Source organism: Morone saxatilis, unplaced genomic scaffold, assembly GCF_004916995.1.
Source record: "Morone saxatilis isolate NCDOM2014 unplaced genomic scaffold, NCSU_SB_2.0 Contig9, whole genome shotgun sequence".
Lineage (NCBI taxonomy): Eukaryota > Metazoa > Chordata > Actinopteri > Moronidae > Morone > Morone saxatilis.
Window position 1 is genome coordinate 6582956 of NW_023340268.1, and position 24601 is coordinate 6607556.

Here is a 24601-nt window from a genome sequence, read left to right on the forward strand (position 1 = left end):
CAAACCAAGACTCCAGTCTCCAGTCTCGCCAACGCACTGACCAATTACTGTGTGAAGTGGGTGTGAATGTCAGATTGTTGCTTTTTTCTCAAAGTTACAGAAATGGTAGGATGTTCTTAAGCTAACGTACCATCCAACAAGCATTTCTGATGGAGTATAGTGCTGCCTTAAGGCTGTGTTCAGACCAACAATAGCACTGTGTCAAAACTTACTCCTCATCAGTTCCAATGAGACCACCACGTTGGCACACCAGGGTCCGACATAGTAGGCAAGGTAGTCAGGCAAGTTGTTGAACCTGGCTTTCTTTTTTCCACAGAACAATCCAAAGTCAGCTTGCATTACACTTAGTGGGGCTATCAAATAAGCGCACATTGCAAGTAAATTACCTTGTAGCATCAATAGTATAGCATTATGTTACACGAGACATACATCAAGACAGAGGAGCCAATTATTCCTGCTGTGATAACCTTTCAGAGTTGGCTCAAATTAGTAAAAAATTGCAACATACCCACATTTACAAAGCCTCATTTTTTATAACACAGTGCTATCTCAGATTTGGATTTTCACCTTTATTGGACAGTTGACAGCATAACAACAAGAACACAAAGGGAAAGAGAGAGGTATGATATGCAATGAAGGTCCCGGTGGATTACGACCAAGGCGGTTAAATGGTATGCAACTTAACCACTTGATTTTCAATGTTTAAGTCTTATTTATGTAATATTAGGCAGGCTATAAAAAGGCTACGCGACATCAGGGCACTAATTAAGAGCTAGATACATAAGAGTTTGATACAGGCAAACATAAACATGTGACTGAACCATGTGTATGTGCATGTAAATACATATGCACACACACAACAAGTCAAGAGTTGGACCCCATGTCCAGCAACATCAGTGTTTACCCCTGTGGCTGAGGTTGTTCATTTCACTCCTTCCCTCTTGCCTCTGTGCGTCAAGCCTCCTTGATATGCCCTGCCCTGCTCTGCATGCCTGTGCACCCATTCAGAAAACTCATTTCAAATCCATCCCCGGGATCTAGCCCAGGAATAGAATTAGTAGAATAAACATGTTTATTTGAGTCGGTGGAATAGGATTACATCTTTAGTCGAGTTAATCAGGAGTTGCCGCGGTGAAGGAGCATCCTCCTAACCTTACTCAGCGGGAAAAGGGATTAAGATGACAGAAGATGTTGTAAATGTCATAGGAGAGCAGTGTTGTGTAATCATCCCTTGGGTGGACCTACAGCCAACGTTAATGCACCACACTAAAGTGCTGCTGCGTGGAATTTAGAATGAGAGCTAAGCAGAAAATAAAAATAGAAAATAAAAATAGAAAAAAGTATTAGTGGGCACAGAGTTGTCCTCTAGCAATGTCAGCATCATCAACAGACTTCTGTTGATCTCTGCCTTGTACCTGAGAGCGAATCTGTTTAACAAACGTCAGGGGTTTACTCATTACAATTCTATTGTGTCTGTGTCGGGCCTGAGTGCTTCAGCTGGCCCAGTTTGAATCACTGTGTCTGACTGTCAGCTTAGGAGAAAAGAATCCAAGGTAAAGCCAATATCTGGTGCTTTGGTGGATAAACCTAACGGACACTTTGTTTTCAGGCAGAATATGTGGGAATGGACTCGTACAGTTCCACCTGCAAGTAAAACATCAAGAAAGCTGATGCCAAGGCAACAAAACACAACCATAAAGCAATAAATCCAATGTTAAGCATAATGCACGAGTAAGCTTTTATCATTTCTGTTGTTCTCTAGGCTGTATGTTTTCTTTTTTCCATGCTACAGCATCAAAGACGAAGCAGTAGGCTCTTTTGACAGCAGACATTTTGACTTGTTATTGTAGGAAAAGCACAACTGTTACTAATTACATTAACAATAGCTCTGTTCTATTCAAACATACCAGTTGAAAACCATCATTAATTAAGTTATCTACTCCTGTGCTTTTCCTACTGTGACATGTGAAAATGTCTTCTGTGAAAAGGGCCTATTTTATGACATTTTATATACCAAATAATGAGTGACTGGAATAAATCAATTGTGACTGAAGGTGTTACCACACAGTATGCTTAATGCCCCTTTAAGGAATAGTTCTTATTCATCTTCTGAGAATCAGTTGATGAGATACCACTGTCATATTTGTTTAAATATGAGGCTACAGCTAGCAGCCAGTCAGCTCAGCTTAACACAAAGACTAGAAACAGATAATAATAACAATAGCAGTGCTGATGCTCTCCCACAAGGCCAGTATAAATACGTTTAATGTAATTGGTACTTCAGCTGGAAAACATCTTGTAATTTTGAGCAGAACTACATTCTCGAGATTTAAAAAATGTTTGCCAACATAACCACATTCCAGAATATTGAATACAACACAGAGGAGAATATGTTGGGAATTGTAGTTATTTCCATATTCACGTCACACCTGCACTAAGACTTCTCACTCACTGTGTGAAAGTGTCACCTGTAGCCTCAGGGTGCTTTGTGTCACAGCTCAATCAACTCTAGTTGTCAGCCGCTTGCCATTTTTGCACTTGCACATTCTAAAGAATTACCCAAGGAGTGATTATGAAGGGGAAAGGTGTAGATTTTCCGCATTTAGATCTGACAAATATGCAGATGAGTGGAGGATAAATGGGAAAAGAAGTTTAGATTTGTTGTTGTCTCTATTTTATGAAAATTCTCTGCTGCGTCCGACCTCTATTTAGGACTTTCTTTTTTTATGCACTGCAGAATTAACCTGGCTTACAGTTTGGGCCCTTCTCTGTGTCACCTAACAGGGCAGAACAAAATCTACTGTTCGCAGTAGCTTTATCGACCTTCATGAAGTATCAGGCAGATTAAACTCAGCGGAAAAGATAAATATTGTTCCAGTCATTCATCGATCATTTTACTATTGTAAAGCACTTCCAGCTTTTTGTGCGCCTCTCTTCTCTCTCACAAACGACGACCTTTGTGCTTTTTGTGAATATTCTGCATCATTTGGCACCCTGTTGTGTTGAGTGCAGAAACTTGGCGGTGTGTCAGCTCCAGTCCCTGATGACCATGAAGTACTCTGGGCTCAGTTCTGCTGACTGATTGAAGCTGCAGATCTGAGACGGTTTTTGTGTCACTGAATAAGCACAGATGGAGGGAGTCAATGTCAGGTGAAGACAGTCATTATGTGGCATGGTGTAGCAGTGCTGTAAAAGGTGAAACATATAGTTTTAGACCACACTATTAGCCCTATGAGGAAATATTATATGGTGTACAGTTGTGAAGCAAAGTCATTAAAGTAGGAAATTGAATCTAAGAAATACAAGGTCAAGTTGGGATGCAACAATTTGAAATCAAAATCAGAAGTGACAAGTGTCATCCACCACTTACAGCAGTGCTCAATGTGTGTGGTTTAAGGGGTGGTGGCAGAACATTGCAGCAAATTACAACACGACTAATTTTATCAGGCCCTTGAAGAAAAACAATATTAAAGGCTACAGTGATAGCAAATGTTGTACAGTATATTATCCATGATACTGAGGAACATGTAATGGCTCACTAAAACACGTTGAGTGCTCAAATGCGTGACCCAGAGGCAAAAAGTTAACTTAAAAGTTTACTGTGTCGATGGTCAAAGCAAAAACGGGGTTCAGCAACAGACAGGCAGCCAGCACAGGCAACCAGAACAAAAAGGGCAAGGTAGGCAGGCAGGCAAAAGTCCCTAAAGACACGCAAAAGGTCATAACAAGGCAGACCAGGCAGGAACAAGACAGCTGGACTGCTAAAGCTGAATAGCATAATAGAGGATCTGGCAAGGAAAGGAGCAGGCAAATAAAGGCCTAATACAAATTTCTGGCCTTCACTGCACTTTCAGACTCAAGGACTTAATGGGAGTCTTCCAGCGGAGACCAAGAGAGCCTTTTGCTGAAAAATAGTGCCTCAGGGGGACTTTCTGTGGAGCAGAGATTCTGCTTAAGGTGTACAGTACACAAGAGTTTCACAATTTTCGTTTTGCATGCTTTTTTTATTTGTAAATGTATTGTTAAAAAAGCTGAATAATTTGGATTTTACTGTTATAATCTGCAAAGATACACAGGCAAAAGTAGCTTTACTTCCACTTATGATGTGCTGTTGTTTGATGTGAATAGGCCTCATATTAGCGGTGTTAGGGTTAGGGGTCACGCAGCTCATATAAAGGGAAGTTTATATATAAATGTCAAAACTGTAGCATTAAGAACAGTGAGAAATCCACTTTGAGGTCTGAAGTCCTGTTTTATCCGATTCCATCCCTTCATGGTCCGAGCACGTTTGCAAACTTGACTTGACAGAAGTCTGCAAGGGTTCAGTCTGCATGTCCAGAGAGTGGTCACACTCAGACACTACTGCCGGTACGCAGGTGGATGTGGAGGTGATCTTGAGAGGCGAGAATGGCTGAGGGCCACTGAAGGGCATGGAGGAAATAGAAGGCTGTGGACTGACAGCAGAGGAAATGGCTGGCAGTGAAATAACAGAAGTAGCTGTCATTGTGACATAGGATATTGTTTTATCCTCCAAAATTTTCATAGAAAGATAGACATTTATTTTGGAACAATATTTTCACTGTGCCTTAATGTTGATTCTTGTCATATTTATTGACCATAAGTTAGGGTTGGTAATGTTAACATTGCAGCAGTAAAAAGGTGAAAGGTTTCGAAAGACCTATAACATACTGTCTCACTGTTGAGAGCAAGAAACTTTCCACTTCATCTGCAATAGTTATTTTCTGGTCGCCAAATAGATGAAGTTTAATCAAATATTTATAGATGTTACTCAGCTCCAAATTAAAACATCTATTTTTGTCGTCCTTTTACAGTCTGCCTTTGAAGCAGAGCATGTTAACAGCTCTATGCCTGATGCTTCACGGAGAGCCAAAGTGAACCGCAGTTATATTTAGCTCATATGTGTTTGTGCTGTAAAGTGGGTCATTTCACTCTGTCTTTTTCTTTCTGGCTTCGTCTCTCTGACTCATTTTGTCTGTCTTTCTCATTCTCACTTTCTATCTATCCCTACAACTTTTTTCTTTTCATCCTCTCTCACTTCATCTATCTGACTTTTTTTTTTATCCCTCCCTCACTGTCCGCAGCTGAGAAATGTTCAAAGCCGAGCACATCTGCGCCTGCTTGACACCGGACCAACCAATCGTAGCTGATCTAGCCCCGGGGTTGGAAAGGGCAGTCTGTGAAGTTTGAGCACAGTTAACTTTTGATAGGATGTCAGGGTGAATTAAGAGCCCCACAGAGAGTCTAGCTGGCTGGATAACTTGTTACATGACTTCACTTTGATAGTTAGTCATGCAGTCAATCCTCATTGTCTCAACAGTTGATATATGTGAACACAGGCTAACTAATGAGCATAAAATAGTATGCCAAACGTTGTCATTTAAGTGAACACTGCTTGTATGATTCTTATGTTAATTGTTAATGCTGCGTCTCTGTTTCATTGTATTTTAGTCATTCAGTAATTGTGCAGGCTTTTCTTGAATCTCTATTCTGAGTCAGTTTAGTGAGATTTTTGTGTAGGCTTTGTAGGCATTAATGAATGCACTAAAGCCATTAAGCCTAAAGGGAACTTAACAAGAATTTCTCCAGATGCCATATCTTATTAGTAATGGATCATTACATGTATATTACCAGTCTACGCTTATGCAACAGTATTAAATTTAACCCTTGTTTCACCGACTTGATAAGCTTGCAACCAAGACACAGTTTGATAAATAAAAACACAGAAAATGAGCTGAAGACTTATAATTGGTATTTCTCTTTATGCCTTTAAGCCACTAATGAAGCGTGTAGTAGCAACAAATTCGTTCAAATGAATGCTTTTAAATTCAGCAACAGAGCTGACCCACTGAATGTTGTGTTCAGTGAACGTTACCTGAGCTCACCTGTGCCTCTTGAATCAGATTGCGGAGCCGGCTCATGAATTTTAATGTTGCAGATAAAGCCATAAACGGCAGGTCTATTAACAACTTGTGGATCCATCAGGGTAACAGACTCATGCCCTACTTATTTCAGCGTTTGAAACAGAAACACCTAACCCATGTGAGGCTTGAAGTAGAATACCTTGTTGGCTTACATAACCATGTGCTCTCATTCCCCTGAAAGCAGCAACACCAATCTGACACTTAAAATCAGCTTTAAGTAAACTGTAGATTGCTGCAACATGTTGATAGAACGACTCTTCAGTTTTGTTACAGAGCAGGAAGCACTTAAATTTTATATATCCTTTCTCTCTGAGCAGAACATTAAATTGTATTATTTCTGCCTTTTGTGTCTGCAGCTCCACTTCAAATGAGACTTTTCTTCCTCAAAGTCTATTTCTAAGGTGCCACTGAGCAGCACAATTAACTCTCTTTAGGTGTGAATAAAGAGAACAGTGTTAATGTAGTAATTGAAAAAACTAAACTGTAGCAAAAAAATACCTGCATCTGCTCAACAAATCATGTATCTCCAACTAGCATTTGTGACACAAAAAGTTCTAATTAACAAGGTTTAGGACTCGGTATCCTACTTTGTGGAATAAAAAATGTTCTTCTACAAAAAGCATTTTTTTAATAAAGAATAAAGAGTATAAATATGAACAGACATTTCATGCCAGCGTTTGCCACTTTTAACTTATTGCTACGCACATATTTTGACCACTATCAAAATATATTGAGATTTTATACCCAGTCTTAATGATGTGAGTGTTCTGTTGTTAATGGTCCTTGATGGCGTGCTCTTTAGTAAATTAATTATTAGACTCAAAGAAAGACTAAATGAGATTTTTTGTTCTAAAGGAACAAAAAGGAATAAATGAGAAAGATGAGATCACCTATACACATCTCATCTTTTCCTGAAATTTAATTTCACTGAGCAGCGATCTCTTCCTTCAGGCTCCTGTCCAAAAACATCCTTTACTGCAGGCGATGTGCTTCTCTCCTCTCTCTTTCTACCCTTCAAAGATATTCTAATTAGTACTTTTGTAAGCCTGTAACAAGGATCTGACTGTGTCTTCTGACCCCCACTGATGAAGATACTCTTTCCAAGGTCCTCAGGCACACGCTTCTCACACATTCTTTTTTTGTACATTTTTTCTAATTTGGAGATACGGACTAAATTGACACCCCAGCCGGTTAGCGAGATTTGCTCACTTTCCCAGAACAAACTGGGTGAGAATCAGCAATGCATGCAGCGTTAAGACGGCATTTTTGCAGTCTGTGTGTGCATCCTTGTGTGTGTGCACACACAGGGTTGTGTACAAGTATGTGTATTATTGTTGATGCATGCAAATTTGTGTGAGTGTTTGTGAGCTGATTGGAGAGAAAGATGACAGATGGAGGAAGCCGACCAGCTCTGTGAAAAATATGTGCCAATCCACACATCCATTCCTGAACTGCTTAGTTATTTTCAGTGTGGGACTGATTTGTGATTCAGCTCCAAGCCACTGTTAACATATAAAAAGAGTAACAGCTGCGTGGATGACTGAAATGTAATTTTGCGGAGATCCTGCTAGGTTTGGTGCCAGACCACCTCTTCAAATTCCCAAGAGCGTCTTTTGGCACAGTTGGTTTGGGAATTATTGCACCCACATCCGTCCTGTCTGTGCACATGCCTATTAACGGATTTTTTGTTAGCTTCATCTTTTTGCTAAATGTCCTGGAAGCAGTCAAAAGAACAAAGGTCTCATAGCTGCAGTGCAGAGTTGGTACAATCTCCACAGTCATCTGGTCTGGCTTACCCTGGCCTCTATATCTCCAGGCTTTGTTTCTGGGTCATACAGATGATTCTATTCACAAACAATTCCTTCTGCTGCACTTTGAGAGTCAGCCAAAGAGAAAGAGATCACTATAAGCCTGAGCGCCCACACAGAGCAAACTTCACTTTTGATTATGGACCCACTACTGGTTTCACTTTGAACCAGCCCGGGCTGTGAAACACAGGCTCTGAAGTCAGCACAGAAAAATGGCGTTTGGCTTCTCCCATTGCCCCAGTTTGAAACATGCATTGTATTTCAGCAGGGTTATTGCCACGGGTGCACTTTAAGGATAGAGATGTCAGCCCTGATAATATAAATAATTTACATCCCTCTATTAACCCTATTAAGAATTCACTTGGCCAATCAGTCATGTGGCTTACTAAAACCTCACAGTTTATAGCATTCAACCAAGTTACACAACTGATATAGTGAGCACGTCCTCAGGTCCTTAAAATGTCTTAAAGTCCAATGTAATCATATTAAACACTAAACAGTTAATTACTTAAATCTGAACTTATGATATCCTAATATTGACATAATCATTCCATCTTATTTATGTTCCATCAATTATCAATGATTTGCTTAGTGTTCTGGAAAGTAACTAAGTACATTTACTCAGTTATTGTACTTAAATGACCAGTGTGAAGGATTCGGTGGCATCTAACAGTGAAGCTGCAGATTGCAACCAACCAACTGGTCTTCCAAGCGTGTAGGAGAAACTACAGTGACTGTGAAACTGTTTGTGACTGGTCATTCTTGTTCATTATTGGTAACTGTAGAAACATGGCGGTTCAATGCGATAGACTCCTAGACCTGCTGTCTCAGTAGATAAAAACAGCTAATTCTAAAGTAAAAAAAATACAATTCATCCTTTTTTCAGGTAATTATACACTAATGAAAACATGCCTATGAATATTATGTTCCATTTATGTCAATAGATCCTCCTAAATGTTACTCACTGGACCTTTAAGTGCAATTTTGGGGTACTTTACTTGAGTATTTCCATTTTATCTTAGATTATACAACTTCATTCTCTACAGAACTTCGGTCCATATTCTGAGCATTGTAATAATGTAGAGAGTCATGTTTATTATCCATCTGATGTTGTGATGTTAACTCCATATTCACTATTATCTGGTTGAGAGCTATAGCTCAGAAAATTATGATAGCTGGAGCAGTGGTAGCATAAAGGTAAAAGAAGTGGGCATCGGACCGGAATTCACTCCGAACCAAACTGACAGGATAAAAAAAGGGAGCATTGAACATCTCAACAACGCTTTCTTGCCTCAATAAAGGTTTGAAGAACTCTTCCATAGTCAGTAATCTTTGGGTAAGAACTAATGTAGCACGGAGAGTCCTGTTGCTGGTTAAGATGCAGTTTTGGTAACAAAGAAGTAAAAGGTTCAGATCGTCTCTAAATATAGGAGCATGTATTTGTTTAGCAGCACTCATCTGATCATGAGTCACAGTGTAATAATACAAGATAAAAAAGAATTAAGCAGTACTTCCTCATTACATGCTCCACCACACACAGATGTATACACAGTGTTCTTGTCGGGTGGTATTTTTTCAAATTTGACTGGTTGGTAATGGCTCCTTTTTCGAAACCATGTACAGCAATTAGGAGAGACAGAGTTATGTAAGACTAATCCAATTCTTTCTTAATCTTCCGCTCAATAATAGTAATGCATTTGGCTGTGCGGAGATGGTGCTATTCTTTACCACTTCCACGTGCGCTCCATTCATTTTCTCCCCTCATCTCCCCTTGTTTTACTGAATCTCATTGAGAGAAAAAAAAAGGAGCGGGAGAAAGGAGGCAGACATCCTCCCTCATCTATCTCTCTTCCTTCACAATGCTTGCACGGCGCATGTCAGGGAGGAGATAGGGAAGAATGTAATGGTGCTATTTATAGTAACTGTTGCTGTTAAAAAAAAGCATTTCTCTATCTTCTAGCTCTCTATCCATGCACCCTTCCTCCCTTTAAAATATAGAGAGATATGCAACTGTCCTCCCTCTGTGTGCTGTGTTCCTCCACTTCCCTAAGCCCTCTCATCATCTTGTCATCCATCTTTGCTTCTATCCATTTAGTCTGCTCTGTACCATTGTTTAGATGCTTTTAGCAGGGAATGTATAATTCATTTCTCCTCCAGAGTTGTTTCACAGCAGTCATGAATTGAGTCAGGGCGAGGAAGAGAGGGGAAAGAGTGAGCTGGGAGGCAAGGAGAGCAGAATAAAGAAGCAGTGAGAGGGAGCAATGCTTCGTGCTACGCATCTCAAGTTGGCTTTGTTTAAAACATGGCCTGCTCATGTATATTCTCTCTGTGATTTAAATGAGGCATCTCAAAACCTCTGTTTCTTATCAGGGATCAAAACAGAGCAGGTCTGCAGCTCTGCCATGTTTCTGATATCACTTTATAATATTGCTCTGTGTTATCCGTTCGTCCTTCGTTAAACCTGTTAGTCAGTATTCTTCTGCTCTTTGACTCTGGAAAGCAAACTTTTATGGTGTGCTCTTTTTATCAATTCTCTATACTCTTTGCACCTCACAGAGAAAAGTATATTTTTGTACATTGGTGGAAAATCATTCAGATCATTTACTCAAGTAAAAATACCAACACTGTGGATCAAAGGTCCTGCCTTCAACACCTCACTTAAAACTTCAAGTAGAGGTACAGATGTATTATCAACAAAATGTACTTAATGTGTCAAAGTAGAAGTACTAATTCTTCTCCCTGAGGATGATATTAGTATTTATTACATTATAAGATTGTTAATATTGATGCGTCAGGGCCTTAGTATCCTGTTACTGTTGCAGCAGGTCGAAGTGGAGCTAGTTTTACAGTAACTAACTGTACTGATGAGATAAGAAGGCAAATCTTTCTTTGGTGGAGCTGCTAACAAAAATGTGACCCAACCAGATGCTTTTTGTAAGTGGACACAAGCTAAAAAGTTTGGAAACTTCTGTTTTAATCACTAACAATGTATTGTAAATTGTATTTAAGTGTTTCATATGTCTTGATCTGAAAAACAAGTAACCATTTCCCTTTAAAATAAAAATAGTGGAGTAAAAAGTACAATATTTCTATTAGAAGTATGAAGTAACACAAACTAGAAAAGTACATTACTTGAGTAAATGCACTTTCAACCAATGTTCACTTAATATTTTTTTGACATTCTGATGGTGTGTGACTCGCAAAAATTTCAGAAGCATACATTCCTACGTCTCCAATTTCAGTCATCCAAAAGAAACCTGTGCAGAGTTCAGTGCTCTCTGACAGTATGTATAACAAATACTCATGCATCACCAGAATAATCAATGAAAATGTAGCGAAGTGATTTTTAAAATTGGGCCTGAAACATTTTCAATACCACTCTGAGAGGAGGGTGTGATTTAAGGTCATTGGGGGGGATGTTTCTCGGAGAGGTTTGTGTCAAATAAATGTGGTTTGCAGCATATTTGTTCACTGAATCACACAGCATGTTGGGTGATGAGGTGGACAGGACCACCTACAGAAAGCTTTCACACTCCTGTTCATGTGATATGGAATGACAGCACAGATGTTGTTGCTGTTGTTATTGTCTTGTTCCCATCATCCTGGACTGCGTCAGAGTTGTAATTGCTCAGCGACAGTGGCCTGACATAAGTCCCTAATTGGCTGTTTTCCTGGGCTTGCTGAGCCTGCCAGCAAACAGACAGAAATTTTGGTTTGGCTGATATGTGGCTGTCACATTTTTAAACCCAGCCAACACCAAATGGTCCATCAAGGATGTCAAACATTGGTTTATTGTAGCATTTATTATGTATAATCACATTTGCTTCTAACATGTTTAGTGTCACTGTTAGTGTGTCTGAATCTGTGTATTTGTAGATGAGCTTTTCTTGCAGATATCTATTCTGTTTTCAAGTTAATTCCCGCACTCTTTAGACCATTCAGGAAAAGCAAAATGTCTTTGCCTTTGAAAAACGTTGCTCTGACCTTTAATCTGCAGCTGCAGCACAAGCCGGGGCAGACTTCAGGTGTGATGAAAAGGGTCTTTGGCTCCCATTCCATATAAATGAGCCGCCGGTGTTTTTAGAACAAATGGGCAGATTGCATGATTGCATGATGACAAATGGCCTATTTCAGTGACACCTCACAACTCACTGCTGGCTGTCGCTTCTGTGCCTGCTTCACTGGCTGATGAGACTAAAATAGTACCTGAGCCTGACACTTCCTATGAAAAACAAAACTAAACTAAAAATAATCACTTCATGGAGGAAATAGCAAAGTGGTACGATACAAGTTTATAAGAATTCAAGCATTCTGCTGATATGTGAATTTTGTCCTTAATCTCCTGAAAGCTCCAGTCTATACATATTATACTGCCTCCACTGAAACATAATCACCATAACTTGGATGTGGTTTGAGTCAGTGGATTTAAAGCCTGTCTTTATTTTCAAGTCGCCTGCTTTAAATTTGAACTTGCCAGTTTGTCATAACAAGTAAGAGTCTTACATGGATTTATAGCTGTACAGATGTTGATGTCTCATTAAGGCCCACTCACTTTCACTGAATTGATGCTTCTGTCCAGCTGAAGATAAAACCTGCTGTTGCTCAGTTATCTATCTTTGGTTTTGATGGGACAAGGTCGAGAGTTCCATTATACAAGTTAAATATCTGTTAAATCTATGCAAACATACTGTATTTAATCTGTATGTGTGTATTCTGGATTTGATGCAGGTCTGGTGTCCCCGCATGCTAATTCTGGGTTTTGAATAAATATGTGTTGAAAGAAAGTGAGTAAATACTCATGATGATAGTATGCATAATAAATCCACTTCAGTGAGATGTTGGTGGACACCATTTCTGTTGCGCATCAAAATGTGAGACAATGGACGAACAGTAGATAGTGTGAGACAGCTTCATAAATATAACTGATTATGGAAAAGACACATTTGCCACAGGTCACAGTGATAATGGTAAATTGTAGAATGTAGCTAATACAAGTTGCAATAGCAGAAGTAAAGAAAGAAAAGTAATAAAGCCAAACTTACTTAGTAATATTCTCTTGAAAGTTTGCTTACAATAGCCACCAACAGCTACTGGTCAAACCAGACCAGGTAAGGCTAAAGCAGCAAAAGAGTATTGAATTTTGTTTTTTTATTATTTCTTATGAATTCCGCTTTTCATTTGTAACAGGAAGAATGTCAAACTTACATACTGTAGTCTTGCTTCGAGTTTCCAAATGATAAATTGGTAGCAGCCTTTGAAAGTCCCAGTTTAAATTAGTTCATCTCTCAGCACACAGCTTGCATCTTTATTATTATTCGCTGGTGGCATTTGATGGTTAGATTAATTGATTTCTTACCTGCAAAAACAGTGTACTGTATTACAGACTATATTGAGACCTGGCTTCAAAGGCCACTCACACACCATGTTTTATTATCTGCCGCCATCTAGTGGACTTTTTGCAGTAAAGCATTCAGTGTGGGAGGACTTGGGGTGATTCAACATGCTCACAGATGGAAATATCATCAGTAGACTTAGTACCATGAAATTGTAAAACAGTTGGAAATAACCTTGAATAAATAGATCCAGTTAAAATTTATTCGGGATACTGTTAAGCAGATTGTATAGTGCTATTTTGGAAGCAAAAAGTACTGAAAAGCATTAACATGTAAGTCTTTCCATAGTAAAGTACAACTTCAATACATTACTGCTACAACCTAAGTGATTAAATAGAGTGAGTTTTAATTAATTCTGGTTGTATAAATGATATACTTACTACAGGCTAATTTAGTCGTACTATATATATAGTCGTAAATATACTCAAGTCAGTTTTCTGCACTTATCCATGGCTCATCCGTTCATTTATTTTTCCACACAGCTGTTCACTGCAACCTGAGCCAGAATGGCATCGATCACCAGATGTGCCCGGAGGACATGACGTCACAGCTGGAGGAAGAGGAGGACTCGGTGGATGCTGGGGCTGTGCTGCTGGACGACGACAGCCCGAGCTACCAGGATGTCAGCCCCCCAATGTACCAGCGCCGTATGCCGCCACACCGCTCAGTCTCTGAGTCTGAGCTGACACGGGTAAGAGGTGGTCCAGAAGCAACGTTCGCAGAAAAAGTGTTGGCATCTGTTTAATCCAGACAGCATGGGAATCAGCTTTATGCCAGTGCAGTGCTAACTCACCACAAATAATTCATTTGACTTACTGTGTAGACTTCTTCTCAGCTTATTTTATTACAGCACCTTTCAAGTTATTCTGATTTCAGTTTGTAGAAAAAAATATATAATAGCATAGCCCATTCATCCCAGTGTCCTCCTCCTGCAGTGTCTTTTGTGATGCTACCACTTGGGGGTATCAAAGACAGAAAATTTAAAATTTTACACCCAGAGGACTTCAACAGACACTGCCAAACACAGACACACACACACACACACACACACACACCACAATCTTATTGAATTGAATTGAATTGGATATAAAATAAGATGGCATGAAGAAATCAGGTTAAAGTTACAGCATCCTAGAAGTTCAGTGGTGGAAAGTAATCAAGTACATTTACTCAAGTACTGTACATAAGTGCCACTTATTTTTTTGACATTTTACTAGTTACTTTGCATATTCAGATTATTATTACAAAAAAATTATCAGCTGCACTATTGAAGTGATGCTTGCACATTAATCCATTAGTAACTATAATCCAATTGTATGATACAGATTATTATTCTTAAATCATTCTACATAATGATTGCTTTTACTTATGATACATATATCACACGACTTTTGTACTTCTACTCAAGTCAAATTTTCATTAAAAAAAAGAATTTCTGAACTTTTACTTGTAGTGTTTCTACATTGTTGTATTGCTTTTACATAAGTAGATCTCAGTATTTTTTCCACCTAGACAAGTGGGCTTGTAACAGAAATAGTGTCTTGTTGATGATGCATTGCCACAGCACTGATAATTTAGCCTACCACAAACTTCCCAGTTTGTCTTCACTTCAAATAACAGAGTTTTAGTCTGATTTAGAGCGATATAATGTTTGCTATGTGTCTCAGAAACCTCCTCTAGGCTTAAATAATTTGGCACCTGCAATACATACAAGTGTTTTGAAAATGGGATGCAATTTTTAAATTTTTTAGCTTACCATAAATTACAGATAGAGAAAAATTACATGATTTTCTAAATTTTAATTAATGACATAGAGTGTGAGATAGATATGTATGATTTTAAAGCATTAATTTAGTTATTTATTTTGGCTACTCTAGGGCAGCAGAACAAGCTGTAAACAAAACTTGTACATACAGGTATTATCGAGATGAGGGTGATGATGGAGGTTTTTTGGCTAATCTGTTATCATACAGTTGGCCTTGGCCTTTACACATCCAGTGGACATGGAGCAACATTAGCATTCATTTGGAGTCATATTTCTGGCCATTTGACAATTATAAGTCAAATATTTATTCTCTTTTAGCTCTGTGTTGGTCGCTACCAACTCTTGAGGAAAATATATCACTCTTTAGCTGCTAAAATGTCTCCACGGTGTTCACCAGCTAACTTTGTCAGGTTGTCGTTTGCAGCCTACTAGTAATAATCAGCTTTAAAGTGGTGATATTGAATGTTTACTGAAACAGTTAATATTTTGGCTGTAAAAACAAAATCCCATCAGGTCAAATAATATAGTGTGAATTTGTGAAATACTTCCGTTTCTGACCAAATTCCTGCAAAACTATCTCCTATCATCCTCTGTTGTACTTTATGTTTAGTGTTAGTAAACAATGTTAGCATGCTAACATGCTAAATGATGATGGTTAACATGGCAATGCTTCTATCAGCTAGACATCAACATGTTAGCAATGTCATCGTGTGCATGTTTGCACAATGACGCTAGCATTTAGTCAATTACACCTAAACAGAGGAGCTAGCATGGCTGTAGTATGTTTTCACATGAATCACATTGAGACAAGAAATTCATACTGAGGGCCTGTGGTGGTTTCATTGCACATTTACTTAGCACTAAATTGATTGTATTTGTGGTCAAATTATAGTTTGTGTACAAAACCTTCCTTGTACTGTAATTTGACTGCATGGCACACACAAAACAAATCAACCACCCACTTACATAAAATAATCCACTACATCCACCTCTTCAGTACAAACAAAGAATTGACCAGGGAATAAACAAGGAAATAAAAGCTGTTGTTGCAGGCTGTGTTTCAACTCTTCCTCAGTGTTTCTGATAATATATCAAAGGACCCATCATCAGCAATGCAGAATAAATTCCTTACTTCCTCTCCAGAAATAGACCGTGGTTGGGACAGTGGGAGGAGACAGGAGTGATCACTCCCGATGCACACACACTCTCATATTTTCTTTTCTCTGAGAAGAATCTGTGGTAATCAGCTGTCAATCAAAGCAAGTGGAAGCACTTTTGAGTCAGACATAGTCCTCTGTGTAAGCCCTGGATGAGCTTTTGAAATACTAGACAGACAGCCAGTCCTGGGTTCAATTAGTGCGAACACACACACACACACACAGAGAGAGAGACAGGGAGACAGTGGAGATGCTCTGTCCTTTCTGTTTTGTGCTGTAACTGTAAGTTAATATGTGGTAATTCTGTGGTGATGGAAAAAAAAAAACACAGTATCAGTAACATACTATCTATGCTGTGTGTTTTTTGTGGGCATCATCGTGTAATTTTATATCACCATGAAGCAGCAGCTAAATCTGAATTGCATTAGAGACCTGGAGGATGTTTGGCATTAACTGAAATAATTTAACTGACTAAGCTTTCAGACTCAGTGTCTAGATTGCAGTTAAGAATGAGTTATCTCTTTGGGGGAAATTCAATAGGTCAAGTGCATAAAGACTGTAATTACATAAAATGGCAATCTATTCTATGATGCAATACAGCCATGGGCCAGACAGTATTTATTTATACTTTGGGTTTGAGCTTTATTAAGAGCTAGATGGGAGGTTTTGCAGTACTGGAACTATTAACTTCACTGTTAACAGTTAAAGACAACAGCAGTTAGAGCATCTATAAAAAGGAAAATGTGCAAGTCAAATCATACATCAGCTGCTATAATATTGCTTTACAATTACATTAGATAGGATAAATGTATGTATGCTGATGTGCCACCGAGTCCAAGAGGAATTTTTGTCATTTTTTTTGTCTATAAACTTTGTTTTTACATATGTGATTTTGACCATATATGAGGTAAAAAGTGAAGTAGTGTATTTTACTGACTACATCCCTGAGGGTGATAAGATATAACATTTTATATAGTTATATTGTACATTGTACACATATCAAATCATATTTCAGAGGTTGGTTTGTGACAGATAATCTAATTTCTATAAAGTAACATTTGGACAGATTGAGTATTGATAGTACAATATTACAATACCCGAGTTTGATACCTATTTATACATGTTTTTCTACAAAACAGTACGAATAAACCACAGCCAAACTGCCAAAATCTTGTTTTGAATCAGGAACTGAAGAGGTCAAAACCTTAGCAATTGTTTTATAAAAAAATCTTGTGCTGTATGGTGACCCTGATGTAGGCAACAGGCCAAAACACATTGGTCTCACAATAAGAGTATTGAGAGATTGTGTGGATATACTACTGCAGTTTTGACATTTTCAGACTTTTTCCCTTCTCCATGCACCTTGGAAGTAGGTGAAGATGTACCAGAAATACGTACTTTGATGCCAGCTTTCAGTACTTGAAAGTTTTCAATACTCAGTGCTATGCACACATTTTGGTCAGGACCAAAGCAGCATTCAGGTTTGATACCCAGCCCTATATATAATTCAAAATGTTTCCTCGGGTGGTGGGAAACTCAACATCTTGTCAAGATTGTTGACTAAGATAAAGATACTAGGACACCATGTCAAAAAAATGCAGAGGATCGTGTTGTTAGAGGAAAATCAAAGGCGTTAAAGTTAATTCATCTGCCTTTCATGTAGAGCAGAAGTGCATAAAGAGGATAAATGTGAGGACGTAATAAATCCAGACCTCAATACAGTGCATACCTGTAGAAAAGTAATTTCAGTTCAACACATCAGCGGTGTTCATTTTTAAATATTAGGCTGAAGCTGAATCCAGCTCCCTAGCTGGATTTGTAATTGAGCCCAGGCTAAGCCATAGATTAAACATGAGGCATAAAACAGCCATTCAGACTCAGTGGATGGCTGTAACATCCATAGCAAATCAGCTCATCTCAGCCGTGATCAATATCAAGCCCAAGGTGAATATATCTTGTTTAGTGTTAACACACCCTGCAGTGCTTTATGGACCCTGCCGAATCCCAAGGTCAGGCCCCGTGAAGGGGCTTGTGTACTTTCTTTGATGTGCCAGAGTAAAGTTGGCATTGCCTGTTAACAGAGGCTCCTTATGAAGGCTTATTAATTTATCCAGCATAGTGTGTTATTCTCTGTCAGCTCTCTGGACACACACACACACACACACACACACACACACTCACACACATAGACATATCAGTTTCATCCCCATTCCTGTATGTAACAGATTAATTAATACAGGGAATTTTCATCTCCTGCCAGCTCTGGCCGGGAGAAATAGAGCGAGGCAGAGAGAAAGGAGAGTGAGAGAGAGCATGCCAGAGCTGTTAATTAGCTGTGCAGTGGAGATAGGGCCGACGACACAGGGCTCCGTGTCTCAAACAGCCATTCACTCAGTCAACATGACACTAATGGCAGCGACCCTCCTCCTCTCAGCACTTTTCTGTCCAGTCACACTGAAGGAAAAAAAAAAGTTGCTGCAGTGTTTAGTTATGACACTAGAGGGTAGTATGTAACAATGGATCGTACTGGTATAATGCAAGTTCAACATATAGGGATATATCTCAGTCTAATGCAACCTTGCAGTTTCTGTGGTATTCTTAAAAATTTATCACATACATGGGGAAAAAAGTAATCAGGATGGAATTTCTGTACAATGCTTTAATGTATACTGACAAGTAGTCAGAATTTAAAAAGCATATACAGTGCAAGATATGTATGGTATGGTACCATATTTAGAATTTATAAGCAGTATATAAACATTTAATAAATGGCCTATTCACACTGTTGTGTAAAACTTAAGCGCATATAAGTGGTTATTGCTGTAGTTGTCAACAATGTTAAGTTTTAACTTCTCCTGTGAAGGATCCATAACCAGATTCTGATATATAAAGACATAATGAATTAGAATACAACAGTTATATAAAATACATCTCCATAAGAGGAGTTATAATTGTTGAAAATACTATACATGAATAAACATTGGTCCTTTTTTGCATTTAACTTATATGAACAATTTACTATACATTTATAGACTGCTTATAATGCTATAACTGTTCATACTGCTTGTAAATCCCATCTGGGAAATTATGTATAGAACTGCTCAAAAGAGAAAATTGTCTTGATTTTCTCTAATATTTCCCTGTAAAATAAATAGATAACATACAGAGAACTATGTAGAATGACCAAAACAATGTTTTTTTAATTTAAATACTCCCTACCTACCTACCTACCTATACTACCTTATCGTGCTCACCCCTCTTGTCTTGGAAAAGAAAATCTGAAAAGCAATGCTCAAAATATCAGCTTCAGTATCTACTGCCTCATAAAAGATACATTACAACTCTAGTCTCTTTGAAATGGAGCTATCTTTATGTCATATATGTAGGAGCTGAGCTTGTCCCTGTTTTTTCCGATATACTTTGCTGCCTGACGTCTCATATCGCTGTGTTTTTCAAAACCTGATTGAAAAATGAATTTGGATTGCACTGTTTTGAACACAGCCGTGTTTCATGCAACAAACAATATTGCTCCTAATGAAGGCTGCTAGACAGCTGTAATGGTTCTGAACAAAAGTATCAGCTCTTGTGCTGTCAAAGAGCTATTGAATATTTGTTTTGCCCTTGTACACATTTTGCTCAATAAATGAACTCTGCCCACATCTTTTGTCTTGGGAAATATCCAGGGTTGAGGTTTGAATTATTTCTGTGAAGTAAACAAAACTCTGAAAAACTATGAAATCTATTTGACATTATAAGGTCTTTGTGGTCAGTTTAATGCTAAATACAGGAAATTATTGACATAACAATGTCATTATATGTGCTAATTGCTGCTGTAGTCAACATTTTTAATTGAGTGTAAAGCCATTTGACCCTGCAATCAGCCTAACAATCTTGGAGCCAAAATGAAAATCACGACACAAGGGAAACAACTACTGCTGTGCACAACACAACTGCCAAATTCACTCACTCAGTCATCTCTGGAATGCTTTTCAGCGCTTTTAGCATTCCCAGCTCTTTTTGTATTTCCATTTGGTCTCCACAAAAAGGGGGCCATATTGATGCCTCTTTATTAATTTAGCTGAGTACATTCATATTGGATCTTTAAATGCTTATCAGTGTTGGTGTGATTACATGCTTCATTATGTAAGTAATAGTTTTCCACTGTGGTCGTTAATGTGTGGATGTTTATTCCACACTCTGGTTCATGTTCGGGTTGCGCGTTTTCCCCTGAAGGCTTTATTCCCTCGTCTTTTAATTTTTAAGGTTGTCCTTGCTCTGTTGCTAAGGTAACGTGAAGAATACTGGGAGCTGCACTGGGCTTTCAGTTATCAATTAAAGCCAAGGACAGCAACACACTGAATGCATGTTGGCACACATGACAATTGGATGGTTCATGTGGATATTTTTTTTTTCAGTGTTTGATGTTGTCCTGGTGCCTGCTCATGTGAGATTGTGTGTGTGTGTGTGCGGCGCCTGTTCCCAGACGTATTGCAGTTAGAAATAAAGCAGGCTTCTCCTTTCACCCCTGTGCTGTCACTCAAATCTCTAATTGGCCCGGAGTCTCTTGAACACAGCTCTTTGAGCATGATTGTACTCCTGTTTTCTTCTCTCTGCTGTTTTCCCTCCGCCCTTTGGCTGTGTTGGCTGGCTGGCTGGCAGGCAGGAAGGCACCGGCTCACCTATTGTACTGGCCCCGGGAACACAGCTATGGGCTAAATCAGTGCAGAATGTAAAACACAGATGGCCATTGACTCACAAATGGGTTCATGGAAAATGAGAGTGTCTCCTGTGTCAAATTCTGCAGAGTCCACTAGCTTTTTTCTACTCTCTGCCTCATCTGTCAGTCCAGCCACCCTCCACACCTCCTCCCTTCTCTTCTGCTAGTTCTACTATCCCAAACTCAAATGCTTTCAACACACACACTTCTCTCCCTCTTCCTTGCACTCTGTCCCTCACTCTTTCTCCATCCAGGCCTCCCTCTCTCTTTTGTCGCCTCAGGCTCCTAGTCAGGGTTAATTAGCATTGAGTTGAGCTGTGTTTAATGGTTAATGTGGTTTTTCTTCCTGCGATGCCGTTCCCACCCCTCCCTGCAGATTCAGCATCTATCCACACAGGCTGCCAAGCAATCGCATTAAGAGCGGTGGCCTCTCCTACCTGCCTACCTGCTGTCACTTTGCCTACCTTCAGGAGATATAGACCACATGCCAAAACCAGCATGTACATCTCCCCCAATTTCTCTCTCTCCCTGGGATGCTAGATATAGAGTGAGTGGGAAGGAGCTGTGGAAAGAGGAGGATAGAGTGAGGTAGTACCATATAATAAGAAACAGGTGAGAGGGAGAGTGAGATGGGAAAGATGAGAGCTACAGAATGTGGGGAGAGGAAGTGAGAAAGACAATGTGATAGATCTGACAGGGACTGAGCGAGATTGAATACGGGGGAGAGATGAGAGATGGGGTGGGGGTGGGGAGCGAGAAGGCAAAGAAGAGGAAATGCTGCCAGTACCTGTTATTCTGCTTTCTCCGGGTGGAGAAGCGAAGGGCTTCCATTGCTATGCCACACCACACGGCAGCCGGAGAGGAGGCTGAAGTGGAAGGGAGTGGATGTGAAATTTTAATCACCTCTCTCTGTTTGTAATTTTAGTAGCCCCTCAATCAAAATCAAAAGCATTGCCAGCACTTTCAAGAGTGATCCTTTGGCAGACTACTGTGCTGAAGTATTTAAACTAGAGTGGCATCTTGCAACCAGAGTACAGTGCAGTGCAGATATGTGTATGTATGTGCTATTACATGCGATCTAATATAGCCTGTATTAAATGTCATACAGTTGGATTAAAGCTTCACTCTGTCCGCAATGGCTACGACTACATTACTGAAGTTTTTGACCACTGGTGGTGCTGTTGAGCAACACTGTGATTAGCTTGCAAATTTGTTGTCTGTATCTAAAGCTCGACCAGCACATGCTGGAGGCCACACAGTCACACAACAAGTGCGTAATACACTCAGTCAACTTAAAAAAGGCAGTGATGCATAGTGACAGAAACTTGGTGGCATTTAATTTATTTTCTCTTTTTTGCGCATCTTGTAATCTACAAGTTCAAGCTTCTTGAAGGTGAAGACTTGTTTCTTTTCTTTGTTTTATAACATTTTAAACTCAATCTTGTTGTTTTTGGGACTGATGGTAGGACAGAATAACACATTTGAAGTTGTCACCTCAGGCTTTGGAAAATTGTTATGGGCATTTTTTCACTATTTTCTGGTTTCTGATTTTATAGAGAAATGATGAATCGATAAAATAACAACAGCAAAACAGAAAACCAGGAGTGATTCAACACAACATACAATATAAATATAATTGTACACTGTCTGTCCAGCTTTAGACTGTGTATATTTCTTATTATTGAATATTATTTTTACTTTAAATGATTAATACTTAATCAATCCTTGAGGGAAAATGTCACTCAGTTGCCAGTACATATCTAACCAAAGTGTGAAAGTGGTAGTCTATTAAAGAAGGCTATAATAATGCATGTACACAAAAGGGATCAACTAGAACAACAACAGAGGCATAGTTCAGCAAGATTATAAAAAAGTCTTTTACAGCTGCCTCAGTGTATGTGCATAAGCAGTGTAACAGATTCTGAAATGTTTCTGAATTTTAAATGTTTGGTTTGTCTCAGCCAGGATATGTAAAGCTGTCCAAACCAGTTGCCCTGTGGACCCAACAGGACGTGTGCAAATGGCTGAAGAAACATTGTCCCAATCAGCACCAGATCTACAGCGACTCCTTCAAACAGCACGACATCACAGGTACTACTTTACACGCTCTAACCTGAACTGTGATAGTAGAAGATGGTCTCTCATTCATTCATTCTGCAGCGTAACTGTTGTGTATCTTTTTTTTTTCATGCAATTGAAAAACATTTGTGCTGTAGCTGTTGCTAGGTGATTAGTGGTTGAAGGGAAGGTCAAAATCACTCTATGTACCAGGTGCAGTGTTTATCTTGTCAGTGTAGAAGAATTCGTATTTGTGACATTGCTACAGACACTGGGAAGCAGGGAATTGACAAAACAATGTTTTCACATCAAGTTTAGAGTGAAAACTTAGGAGTCACACAGCTCGTCTTTGTTTTGCATTTGTCATCTTGATGAAGCCAGATCCCATTCATAACATCCCAGGTGAGGCCTGCACCCGCTTGTATGCCACCTGCAGCCCTGCCACCCGGCCTACCCGTCTGTCCATCCCTTCCTTCCCACTGTCAGAGTTACCACTGACAACAGTTGCCACGTCAATCATTTCCCTAACGAGGCTCTGTCAAGGTCACCCCGGCGCTAACGATACTCCGGTCCGCATAGTAACAGACGACCGTTAATTGCCATGCACTCTTCCTCTTAGAGCACGACTGATCCCATTAATATGTTTATTTGTTGCTGTCGAGGACCTCCTCGACTCAGTGACTGGCTGGCAGGATAAATGGCTCTGCGGCCATGATGAGTGGCGTAATGACTCATGCTCCCGTTTTACCCTTTGATGCATTTTGACTGTTACTTGTTTGCATGGTGGGATTTAGCATCCTTTGTTTAATGGTCTGAAAATATGAATCTTACTGCTTTGCGGTTCAAGTTGCACATATATCTCATGAGCAACGTTGAGGTCCAGGAGATAACCCACAGTCCATTGCATGCTTGTTGAACCGCTGCAACATTTTGGATACATCTTCAAGTAGAAGCATTTTGGAAAATGTCATTTTCTTTTTATTCAAGGTACAACAAAAACATAGCTGCAATGACTAATCACTTGTGAAACACAAGTTGTTTTGTTTAGTTTATTAATTTGGATATTGCATGCAACACAGTAATAATTCAGATTAGAAGACACAACATAAAAAGGACTTACAGACCCTCCCACTGAAAACACTCCTGTTATCACATCCGTGCAGTTTTATTACATAAAAGAGAAATCATGTCAAGTGCAGTCATCCAGTCATTCAGTTGGTATAAATTTCTCATGAGGTCCATATCTAATTAAGTGTTCCTGCAATGCTTGAAGCATTCAGTTATAACCTGTAAATAAATTATATCTTTTCTGCATTAGTCTTTCAGTGATTAAAATATTAGATCTTAGCTTCCTAATGGTGTATTAACTGAATGACCTGTGTTTGTTATTAGGCTATAATGATTTTCACAGTATCAAACGAGAAGAAAGGGTTAACCAAATATGCATGCATACTCATACGCATACAGTGTGCACACACGCTTTCCTACTGGCACAAATAGGAGATAATGACATGCGCAAAACCTGCAAGTAATTCAGTTTGTCTTCACATTGAGCATTAATTAACAGAACCCAATTAAAACAGGCCAAGCCACACCAATTGGGCTCACAAGGCAATTTGCATCCCAATCAATCTTTGAAATATTATGCAGATATTTTTTCTGTCCTACACCCTATTAGAATAAACAAGGGGGAAACAAATGATGAATGGAATATTGTTGTGGAAAACAATCATGCGTAGACAAACAAACAGTGAGTATGAA

The 24601-nt window shown here is 39.1% G+C and overlaps 1 protein-coding gene across 3 annotated transcripts in view; it reads left to right on the top strand.

The window, feature by feature from the left end:
* samd12 (sterile alpha motif domain containing 12) overlaps positions 1–24601 on the top strand; it is a 95499-nt gene that overhangs the window by 4700 nt on the left and 66198 nt on the right. For all 3 annotated transcript variants that reach the window (XM_035681627.1, XM_035681626.1, XM_035681628.1), the window contains exons 2-3: positions 13626–13834; positions 22744–22873. In XM_035681627.1, the coding sequence (XP_035537520.1) occupies positions 13626–13834; positions 22744–22873 (339 nt within the window). The remainder of the gene's footprint in view (positions 1–13625; positions 13835–22743; positions 22874–24601) is intronic.